At 32.6% G+C, this 11,246-nt stretch overlaps 1 protein-coding gene across 3 annotated transcripts; it reads left to right on the plus strand.

Moving 5' to 3' along the window:
• Nucleotides 1-3,000: 3,000 nt before the first annotated feature.
• On the plus strand, nt 3,001-10,788 carry LOC111984084 (guanylyl cyclase 1). 3 transcript variants are annotated; one of them, XM_065762866.1, is made up of 10 exons: nt 3,001-3,137; nt 4,001-4,257; nt 4,439-4,563; nt 5,202-5,313; nt 7,020-7,094; nt 7,577-7,665; nt 7,999-8,060; nt 8,378-8,450; nt 8,726-8,804; nt 9,969-10,044. In XM_065762866.1, exons 2-9 carry the CDS (start codon nt 4,096-4,098, stop codon nt 8,766-8,768), a joined length of 741 nt encoding a protein of 246 aa, XP_065618938.1. In that variant the 5' UTR covers nt 3,001-3,137; nt 4,001-4,095; the 3' UTR covers nt 8,769-8,804; nt 9,969-10,044. The 3 variants fall into 3 exon arrangements, with proteins under 3 accessions (XP_065618938.1, XP_065618934.1, XP_065618932.1); XM_065762860.1 differs by lacking the exon at nt 8,726-8,804 and adding an exon at nt 10,505-10,788 and having other exon boundaries at nt 3,005-3,137; XM_065762862.1 differs by lacking the exons at nt 5,202-5,313; nt 8,726-8,804 and adding an exon at nt 10,505-10,788 and having other exon boundaries at nt 3,004-3,137; nt 7,004-7,094.
• Nucleotides 10,789-11,246: the final 458 nt, after the last annotated feature.

Consider the following 11,246-nt stretch of genomic DNA (forward strand, 5'->3'; position numbering starts at 1 on the left):
AACATTATTCCAAAATCAATTATAAAATGCATGAATTAACTCAAAATAAGTATGATAGTGCTTTTCTAATAATGATATAAATATGCAAAATTAAGCTATTATCAGAAGTTACTAGAAATTAGGACATTATTCCTATCTGATTAATTTGTAAAATAAAACCACAAGCTCCTAAATTTTAGACATTTTTTCTTCTAAATTATCACTTTTATTTGAAATTCAAATTAACGCTCATTAAAGCTTAACTTGCACGTAGATGCCTAAAGAATTTGCTAAAAATTAAGGCATTATCCCTATTTGAATACACAACTCAAACAGTGTAGTAATCCCAAATTATTAATTTTTACCAAAAATAAAGAAGAGCCTCTACCTCAGAAGCTAGAATATATTAAACTTGATATGATGTGTACATGAGGTAAGTGTTAGATATGTGTCTGCTTTGTATCAACTCTAATGCACTTTAAGCACTAGACCCACATCATGTCTGTAGGGGCTTGGGCCCAGGTGACCAAGAGCGACCGAGGCCTAACACTGTAGGGATAGGATTGGTCCATTAAGAAAATGGGCAAGAGTCTTAGGATACTGTTTGGGGTAAACAGTGTTACGTCCAGGCCAAGCTGGGCCGAATACTAACTAGTAAGCAGGAGTGAAGTTAGAAAAGGGACAGTCAAATTAAGGTCGGTAATCGAGCACTGTCAGTGCCTTTGGGGAATCTGCTACTGCACACTATTTAATGTTTGGAACAAGTTCCAAGAGAATCCTCTAAGGTTGTGAGGATTCCTTGGGATTCTAACGGATGTGGGAATATGTGTGAAGTGGGGAAATGGTAATGATGATAACCCCACTAATAAGAGACTATAAAAAGGGGAAGATGGTCAACATTTAGGGGGTTTTTGGAAAAAAAAAAAAAGATGGAGAGAAAGAGAGATTGAGAAGAAGAAAAACCATTATGGGAAAACACTAGGAAACAAAGGGGATAAAGGGAAAAAAGTTGAGTTTAGATTGACCAAGTGAAGTTTGGAGTTCAATTGGTAGGATTGTGATAAAGCCCACATATAAATTAATTGAGGCCTAAACACGTAAACTGGAGGAGGAGGTTTGGGAACCACAGTGTCCTTTCAACAATTGTAGGAATGCATGCATCTCTTTCAAAAGGAAGAGGCCATATAAAGTCTAATGAGAGATTTTTATTTTTATTTTTATAATTTGATAGTTACAACAATGGGTATGAGAAGGATTCAAATCTAGACTCTCGTCAATAGTTGTCATAAAGGAGAATAAGAAATGCCAAAAATTTGAAGGAGAAACATATTTCTCAAACAGCTTTTGCTACCAAACGATTATTTTCACAAATTTCTTTAAGTACAGTCTAAAAGATCTCTAAACACCTAAAAAAAGGGAAAAGAAATGCTTAGGTGACTTCATGCGGCATCATTAAGCATTTCAATACTTAAGTTAGTAATATCTTTTTAAAAGATATAATTGACTTAATGAGTGTATAATAAAAGCAATTTTTTCATACCTCATTCTAGTGGAGACATGATGATGGCACATACCACGCCTAAATTCCAGCAATTGAATGTGACTCGAATGGACGCTAATTTTGTCATTACGGATGAGATTGGGATAATTTTCTTTAGTATGGCATGGATTTTCTCTCTCTTGTTGTTTCTCTACCATAGATATAGTTCACACGTTCCAATTATCGCATTTTCCTTCTTTATAGCATCAGCATTAGTGGTGCAAAAAATTTAGCAATTTGACACCACAAAAAGCTACTTTATCTATTTTACCATATCACTTTACAAAACACCCAACACTACTGGGTTGTTCTTATCCAACTAGCTAACTCAATTGTTGGATAATTTGCTCAAGCGCTTCCTTGCTTTAAGGTGATGAGGATCATTCACATGATTTGGCTCATCCAATTGAACACAACTGTGCATTTGGATAATCTCTTTCTCATTACTTTTGAAAATATAAAATTTAATTTGTTTAAAACTTTATTATATGCTAGTCTCACCACATGCTTCGCGTGTGTGATGAGTTTTTTTTTTTTTTAGTGTTAAAATTTTTCATAAAAGAGAAAGAAACTACTAAAAATCTTATAGAACAATCAAAAATATATGAGCAATAAAACGATAAAAAAAATAAAATTAAAAAAAAAGCACTAAAAGAATTACCTTGTAGAAAATGACTACACTAGAGAAAAAAAAAATAAACCAAGAAAGCAAAAGGATTAAGGAGAGATGGAAGTGCCTAATTTTAAGAAATATGAATAAGTATCTAAAATTTAGGAGTGTCTAAATTAGTGCTTTTACATATTTAACCTTATTATTTGAAGTTTATAAATATAAGATGCAAAATAATAAAACCCAAACAAAGAATCTTGTTATTTGTAATATAGTTAAAAGATAAAATAGTAATTAAAAAATTAAAAATATAGAAGAGAGTAGGCAGAATACCTAACCTAACTTAACTATATTAAATAATTGAATCCAAACCGACAAGGATCCAATAGGCTGTCCTGCACAAAAGTCTCTTGGGTTCGGTTAACATGTACCTTTAAGGCACACATTAACCATTTATTTTGAGAAAGTTTTTATGAAAAATAAAAAAAGTTGTCAAAAAGATGAATTACTTTTTTTTTATATAAAATTTTTTAAAATGGTTTATTAATGTATACACTAAGGGGCATATATTAGTAAATCTCTTAAATTTTATCCAAAAAATTCTCCAATATATATATATATATAATTTTAAAAAAAAGTTTTATAAAAAAAAAAGTTCAAACAAAAAATAAAGAAGAGAATAGACAGAATACCTAACCTAACTATCTTATTTAACCAAAAAAAACCTATCCATCTTTAATAATTGAATCCAAGCCAACAAGGATCCAATTGGCTGTCCGCACAAAAGTCTCGTATTAAAGTCTATCCAAAAGATTCTCCGTAAAATATATATATAATTAAAAAAAAAGTTTATACAAAATAAATAAATAAATAAATTAAAGTTCTCTCATAAGACCAGAGAGAAACGAGCCCATTATTTCTCAAACACAGGGTATAAAGAAAAAAAAAACTCAAAAAAAAGCAAAAAAGCCATTTTCTTCATCTCAGTCTGACAAGAATAAGATTAAGGTATGATTCTCAAAAAAAAAAAAAAAAAAAGGATTTAAGGTACAGCGGTATATTCAGTTTTTTTCTTCTGCTTCATGTATATAAAATTATTACATCTTAATCGTTCTCGCACAGATATTCTGATATACGTTTATAATGCTAAGTACGAATTTTTTCGAAATTAAATTTGATTTTATGCTTAAAACCCCGTAGCTTTGTTGAATTTCTGATCAGTAGCTTGCGTTTCATATTTTTCTAGACATTTTGTAATTGATGATTTCAAGTTTATCGCTGCTTTGTTTTGTTCGTGTTCTAAATTCTGAACTAGAAATTGTATCTTTGTCGAACTGAAACTTGTTGCAATTTTCAATTGCGCTGATTTAATTTCGAGCTTGGTTAATTCGACAGATAGATCACATATTCACTTTGTGCTTTTCGCGCACTTTGAAATTTCATATCAATTGGATGTTATTTCGTTATAATTGGAGATGACTCTTGTTAGAATATCTAGATTGTAAGTTGTAAAACCCTAAACATTCAACAGTAATGGTGACGGCTTCCACGCTGAGTCTCGGCGTGGAAATGTGATGCAAAATTAGACGATAATTAGAAACTAATTTGGATTCTGATTGTGCTTTTGACTGGGACAAGTGATAGTTTATCGCTGCATCAAAGTCTCATGAGTTCAAACTTTCGAGCATGACTGGTATGTGGAAAACGTATAACTCGGGATATTTAGCCAATAACTAGATATTGACTGGCGTAACATTAATTTGAATCCAATGCATATTATAAAATTGTAACCAAAAAAAAAAAAGGTTTCATTCTTAGTTTTCCTTTCATATGATGGAAAATGATTATGTTTGTATTCGAAACTGCTACAGGTAGGAGAGATAGTACGCAATTTGGGATTATTACAAGACAACGGTAACTGAGTAGTTCCTGCTTAGGCGAGATTCTGTAGTTAATTAGGACATTCATGTGGCCGTTATACTTTCTATTCAACAAGATTCTTAATATCGATGAAGAACAAGAATCAGACGGAGATTGTTTAAGTTTCGTGAATTCTTACCCGTTTGAACAGCGACCAAGCAGTGCAAGATGCCACGAGGCAGTCTTGCCCCGTTCATACTTTGTTGAAGTGAGTACATTGTGATTCTGCACTCACCTGATGCAATAATGCGTTATGTTGTGATTTACGTTTTTCTGACCTATTGATCTATAACCTATTCTGATGTATGAATTCAGAAGTCTAGTGCTCATCAAAATTGCTATTTGGTTTCATTTATTAAAAATTTATTAAGGTTTATTGGTGCTCATAGGTCCCCCACATAAATCAGCTAGATTATTGGGATTGTGGCCTTGCTTGTGTTCTGATGGTTCTGGAAACTCTTGGCATTACCACCTGCAATTTTCAGGCATTGATGGAACTATGCCCCACAAATAGGTGATTTCTTCCTATCAAATATAGATCTTCAATTCCCTGTGCTATACACTTTGCTTAATTAAAGGTAGAGTTTGGAGTTTTGTTGAAAATAAAAACTATGCAAGAGTTTAACACAAACTGCTTAAAATCCTAGATGCATGATTGTATCACAACAATAGTTTATTGATCTCTGAAAACTTGTTCTTCGAGAACCTGATTGTCTTTTGATCTGTATATGGTTTTGGTAATTAACATTCCTCAAAAGTTCGAAGGTTTTCAATGTCAAATGCCTTAAGCTTATTAGTGCAATTAAAGTCTTGGATAACCTGCCTTGTAATCTTGACTCATTGAATCTACAAGAATTTTTTTTTTTTTTTAATAAATTTGATAAGTTAATAGAAAAGAAAAAAAAGAAAAGAAAAAAAAAGCAGGGATCTCCTTAATTGTATGATGTGATGCTTTTATTTATTCAGTTTAATAAGCTTAAATGTTAACGTTGATATTAATACTGTAATTAGTAGTAACTTAATATATGAAGTGGATTATCATACGGATATGTGATACTCTATCTGCTAAGTTCATGCATGATATATCAATCTCATACTCAATTAAGCTGATGTAGAAGATTTCTAATATGTCCTGTTGTTGACACTTTGCAGCATTTGGACCATTGATCTTGCATATCTATTGCACAAGTTTAATGTTAGTTTTTCCTTCTTCACAATAACAGTTGGAGCAAACCCAAGTTATTCGTTTGAAACATTTTACAAGGTGATTTCCTGTCACATGCATGGATATTTTTCAAGGTTTAGTGTAGTTAATCTGGTTTCTTATCCAGAAAAAGGTTAAAAAGAAAGAAAAAAAATCCATCTTGTTTCTTTCTGGAGACTAAAGATTTATTATTTTTGACATGCACGTGGTAGTTTAAGGTATGAGGTTTACAAATTATCTTTTGAATTGAAAGGATGTAATGCCTTTTGTGGTGCTTTCAGTATCTAGTCAATGCTTAGCTAGATCTAACAGCAGTTTTTTGTGTTGCCACTTGCCACCAATACAAGCAAAAGCCAAGTCATTCTTGTCTGAGCTGTTCCTTTAAGAGATTTTAGTGTCAAATGTTTTCTCTAGAGTGGTTGCGAGTGATGCTAGGACATACAGGTTACATGGTTTGCATGTCAGTTTAGTGCAAACTTGGAGGTTTGATGGTGAGAACTAAGAAGCAGGGATCTCCTTAATTGTATGATGTGATGCTTTTATTTATTCAGTTTAATAAGCTTTTTTTTTTTTTGAGAAACCAGTTTAATAAGCTTAAATGTTAACGTTGATATTAATACTGTAATTAGTAGTAACTTAATATATGAAGTGGATTATCATACGGATATGTGATACTCTATCTGCTAAGTTCATGCATGATATATCAATCTCATACTCAATTAAGCTGATGTAGAAGATTTCTAATATGTCCTGTTGTTGACACTTTGCAGCATTTGGACCATTGATCTTGCATATCTATTGCACAAGTTTAATGTTAGTTTTTCCTTCTTCACAATAACAGTTGGAGCAAACCCAAGTTATTCGTTTGAAACATTTTACAAGGTGATTTCCTGTCACATGCATGGATATTTTTCAAGGTTTAGTGTAGTTAATCTGGTTTCTTATCCAGAAAAAGGTTAAAAAGAAAGAAAAAAATCCATCTTGTTTCTTTCTGGAGACTAAAGATTTATTATTTTTGACATGCACGTGGTAGTTTAAGGTATGAGGTTTACAAATTATCTTTTGAATTGAAAGGATGTAATGCCTTTTGTGGTGCTTTCAGTATCTAGTCAATGCTTAGCTAGATCTAACAGCAGTATTTTGTGTTGCCACTTGCCACCAATACAAGCAAAAGCCAAGTCATTCTTGTCTGAGCTGTTCCTTTAAGAGATTTTAGTGTCAAATGTTTTCTCTAGAGTGGTTGCGAGTGATGCTAGGACATACAGGTTACATGGTTTGCATGTCAGTTTAGTGCAAACTTGGAGGTTTGATGGTGAGAACTGAGAACACTACCGCAGATAGTTATAGATTTGGCATGTGCATGTCAACACACACCATGTAGGTAAATTAAAGTATTTTTTATTTTTGTGATTGACTAATTATTCTTGCAACTAGGAAACATCTTCCGCTGCCAGTGTGTGTATTATGGTACTTAGTTGCTAACGAATGAACTTCTGGATAATTTGTGTTGAAAAGAATAAATCTATATAGGTAATAGAGATATAGTCATGTTGATTGTAAAAATTACACTATATTGAATTTTAACCCTTTTTTAATGGACAATTCTTATGATTATTCAACATACATAACTTTTATTCAGTAGGATCTGATGATCCTTGATATGATCCGTAAATTCCTTCCACCGGTCCTACATAGGATACCAATTTTAACAACCTTGCTTGCTGTCACTCTAATACTCATAAAGGTACAGTTTGGATATTGTGCAGGAGCAATTACCTAATGATCTGTTGCGAGTAGATACGCTATTTAAAAAAGCACGGGAAGCTGGAATTAATATAGAGGTATAATCCATTCATCTGAGTGTGCATTATTTTGATCATAAAACAATCATAGCATTTCTACGTGGTTAAATTATTTTCCTTTTGCGAATAGGACAGCTGCACTGCTTAATTATATACTCAAATAACACTTGAGTCTTTGTATAGAAGTAAACAGATTGATTTTCTTCCTATTTGTAATTTTATTTAGACTTCTTTGAGAATCACTTGAAGAATTTGAAATTAAATATATTTTTGCTCCCATTATGGCTATTAAAAAAATTAAAATCCAAGGGCCTATTAGTGTGAGACCTATGAAAATACCTATAACATTGGTTAGGCTTATCTTTTCTTCCCAAATTAATGTGTTAAGCATCCATAGTTGACTCCAAAGTTAAAGGGACTAAGGCTTGGTTGTTGCTGTAATTGTTGTTGTAGACATTCTCCATTTAGGTGAAGTTGGACTATTTATTTGGAATTTAGTCAATGAACCTTATTTTTTACAGTGCAAGTCAATCGGTGGTAAGGACATTTCATACTTGATTTTGTCAGGGAAGTATATTGCAATTGCATTAGTGGACCAACGCAAGTTGAGGTATGGGATTCATGCAATTTCTTTTTTCTATTTTTCTTTTTTCTTTTTCATGCATAAATGCCATTCTCCTTTAAACGACACAATTAGAATTATTTTTTGGCATCTGTGTCTTATTTTTTTAAGCAGTTGTGACCAAGTTCCTTATTGCTTCTTGCAGCTAAAGTTTTCTTTTTGTTTATTTCATTTACTGTTCTACTGAATATGCTTTTGCAAATTGAATATTTGAACTAAAGGGTTTGCTTCTTCTTTCACAAGAATGAAAGCATAGCTTTCTTAGATGTTGTGTGAGATGAATTAACGTTAAATGCTTCTGACAAATTTTTTGCTTTGCAGTCAGCCTTGGTCTGAGAATTTAAGTGTTTCAGGCTTCTTTGGCAGCAACTCCTGCTACACTGGTGAGTTGTGCTATTCTTTTTCTAATGCACTGATTGTTTGTATTAGCTGATTACGATCTCTTAGTATATGTATATATTATCATTCTCGAGCATTGCAATTTCTCATTAAGTTATACAATCATGATTAAGAACAGATACTCCCTTGCTGAGATGTGAAATCTGTCCTTTTAATATGTTATTTCTAACATGTCCTGGTTAATCAATTCTGCTTCTCAGTTTGTCTTGACAAGTGTATGTCATTAAGTTTGTTTGTTTGTTTGACTCATTTGTGTATGCCCCATATAACTTCTTTACTGACAACTTAGGGTCTTTTACAGGTCACTATGTCGTGATTTGTGGCTATGACACTGATGCAGATGAGTTTGAGATTAGAGATCCTGCAAGTTCCAGGTATTATATATTTTCATTCTCATTTCTGAAAACCTCCCCTACTGTACTGATCACCATGGAAAAAGATTTTTTTTTTCTCTTTGTAAGAAGAATATGAAGATGTCATTCTCGTCATCTTAATGAGTGCCTTTGGTTCAACAACATCAAACATTGATGTTATTGAGTATCTCACTTTAGTGAGATGATATTGTGAAATCAGAGTTGGAGAGCTATTTAACGATGAAATCTTATATATTCTTGTACCATTCTGCCAATATGTATGCACTGGGCTGCAGATTACCCCAATCAGGATGTCAACCTAAGGAAATTCATGACTAGACCAATAAGTTAACTTTCAGAGTTACAGTGATACAAGTGAGGTTCTTTCAATTTATCTGTCTTGATCAGAATTTTTGCTATATTAGAGTGTCCATAAGTTTGTCTATCTGTGACCATTCTGATCCATGTGCTCTAGTCTAGCACAGAAAAAGTTTAATGTAGTGGAAAAAAGATGGATCCATGGTCTTCATAAATTGTTGCTGTTTTATGAAGTTTACAAGTGGTTATTGTATAATGGTTGAATTGCACTTTCCTTGGTTGTGTAACACCTGTTCACAGGAGTCATAATTATTTAGGTTGTAGTTGTACAAAATGGGCCGAGGATTTTAATCTCAAAAAGGTTATTGATTTTCTTGCTTCTCAGTTCCTGTTATGTACTTCTAAAGTTGAGCACAAGTTATTGTCATTGAGCTCTAGCTCAAATGGCACCTCCTCTCCTTGTCAAAGCAAGATCGAGGGTGAGTTGGTGGTTCATAACCCTCCAGGTGCATGTATAACTTACCATTATATAAAAAGGCTGAGCACAAATTATGACCAATTTACTTTGATTAGCTTTATAATCATAGATGGCCAAATCAATTAACAACTGCAGTGCAGTAGCATGAATATGCATGTGCAATTTAGTCAAACATGCAGCAAATTGGCTAGTTCCTGTTATGTACTTCTAAAGTTGAGCACAAGTTATTGTCATTGAGCTCTAGCTCAAATGGCACCTCCTCTCCTTGTCAAAGCAAGATCGAGGGTGAGTTGGTGGTTCATAACCCTCCAGGTGCATGTATAACTTACCATTATATAAAAAGGCTGAGCACAAATTATGACCAATTTACTTTGATTAGCTTTATAATCATAGATGGCCAAATCAATTAACAACTGCAGTGCAGTAGCATGAATATGCATGTGCAATTTAGTCAAACATGCAGCAAATTGGCTACTACTGGGAGTTTAAACATCCACATAGCTTTGGTTACTATTTATATGTATTCTTTAAAAGATTCATATGACATCTTACTGCAGGATGATGCATTGGACATCTTTGATAGCCTTTGTGCTGAAATATTTTCAATAATGCTCAAAAAGTCGAGTCAGATCATTATCTTATCCAGATTCACATAAATTTCCTGGTTTGAAATTATTGGTACAAAATCAAGTTTCAAATTTTGTTTACTGTATAATATAGACATACATTTGAATACTGTGCAGGAAAAATGCTCGGATTTCATCGAAGTGCCTAGAAGAATCACGAAAATGCTTTGGTACTGATGAAGATCTTCTTTTGGTAATCAATATTATCTTCAGTGAACTTTTTCCATCCTTAGGGTGTCGTAGAAAAGACATTACTTTTTAATGTAGGGTTTAACTAATTGTGATGATTTGCATACTGAATTATCTAATATTATGAAGGGAAAAAAAAATGGAGAGAAGAAAAAGAATATAAAAAGAGAAATTTTTTCAAAGTGTTATTAAGATTTTGAATTTAGCTTATGCAGTAAGTTAAAACTGATTTCCCTTTGATATAGTTGTTCTTTTTTATTTTGGTGCTACGGGTGTATTTATATGTTATACATAGATTTCAGTTCTGGCCTAATGCTTAATTAATTTGGAGCTAGTATAACTTATAAATAAGAAGAAAGAACATAACAGAGATAAATCTATGCATGAAATAAAATTTAAACCAACTGTGACTGCTCTACTATTTATCACATTATTGGTTTGGTTTGGTTTGGTTTTCTATGCAGATATCTCTGGAGAAGAGTGTGAAACAAAACAGCTCTTCACCCCAAGGTCCCGAACTTCCTTCAAATGTCAATATGGATTTATGATTTTTTTTCTTGGACCTGGGCACTAAATTTGAGTCAAGTTTTTGCACATACAAGTTGTTTGTGTATAGCATATATACTTTTAATTTATATTAGCTTTCACCTTTCAGTTCTGATCGTTATCCCAGCCCTCGGGATTACATGTATTGTTGCTTTATGGATATTTATTCAAATAAAATATAATCTGTATAGTTCGCAGGCAATATTTACGAATTCAAATTTTAAATTGTGCATCTTTCCTCCATAATGCTGGCAATTGGGACCTTGTCCTGTAGATTCTGAAAGCTCAATTTCCCTACTACACATGAAGTGATCCATCTTATCTTCCTAAAATTGGCTATCTATTTATCCAAATTCTAAAACTTTAGTGTGTAAAATCAAACGACTTCCAAACTCTATGGATGGTGTTTGTAATTTAGCCTACTTTTTATAACACTGACATAGTGACATATTTGTTAATAAGCATCATCATCATCATTCATTCTCTCTCTCTCTCTCTCTCTCTCTCTATATATATATATATATACACACACACACACACACACGATTGTCCATGAGTAATTAGGGATAGTATTTACCCTAATTTATATAAAAATTTGCATTGTGCACCTTAAACTACAAAATTATATAATCAACATTCTAATTTGAGATTAGCTTTAAT

Source organism: Quercus suber, unplaced genomic scaffold (assembly GCF_002906115.3).
Source record: "Quercus suber isolate HL8 unplaced genomic scaffold, Cork oak 2.0 scaffold_20, whole genome shotgun sequence".
NCBI lineage: Eukaryota > Viridiplantae > Streptophyta > Magnoliopsida > Fagales > Fagaceae > Quercus > Quercus suber.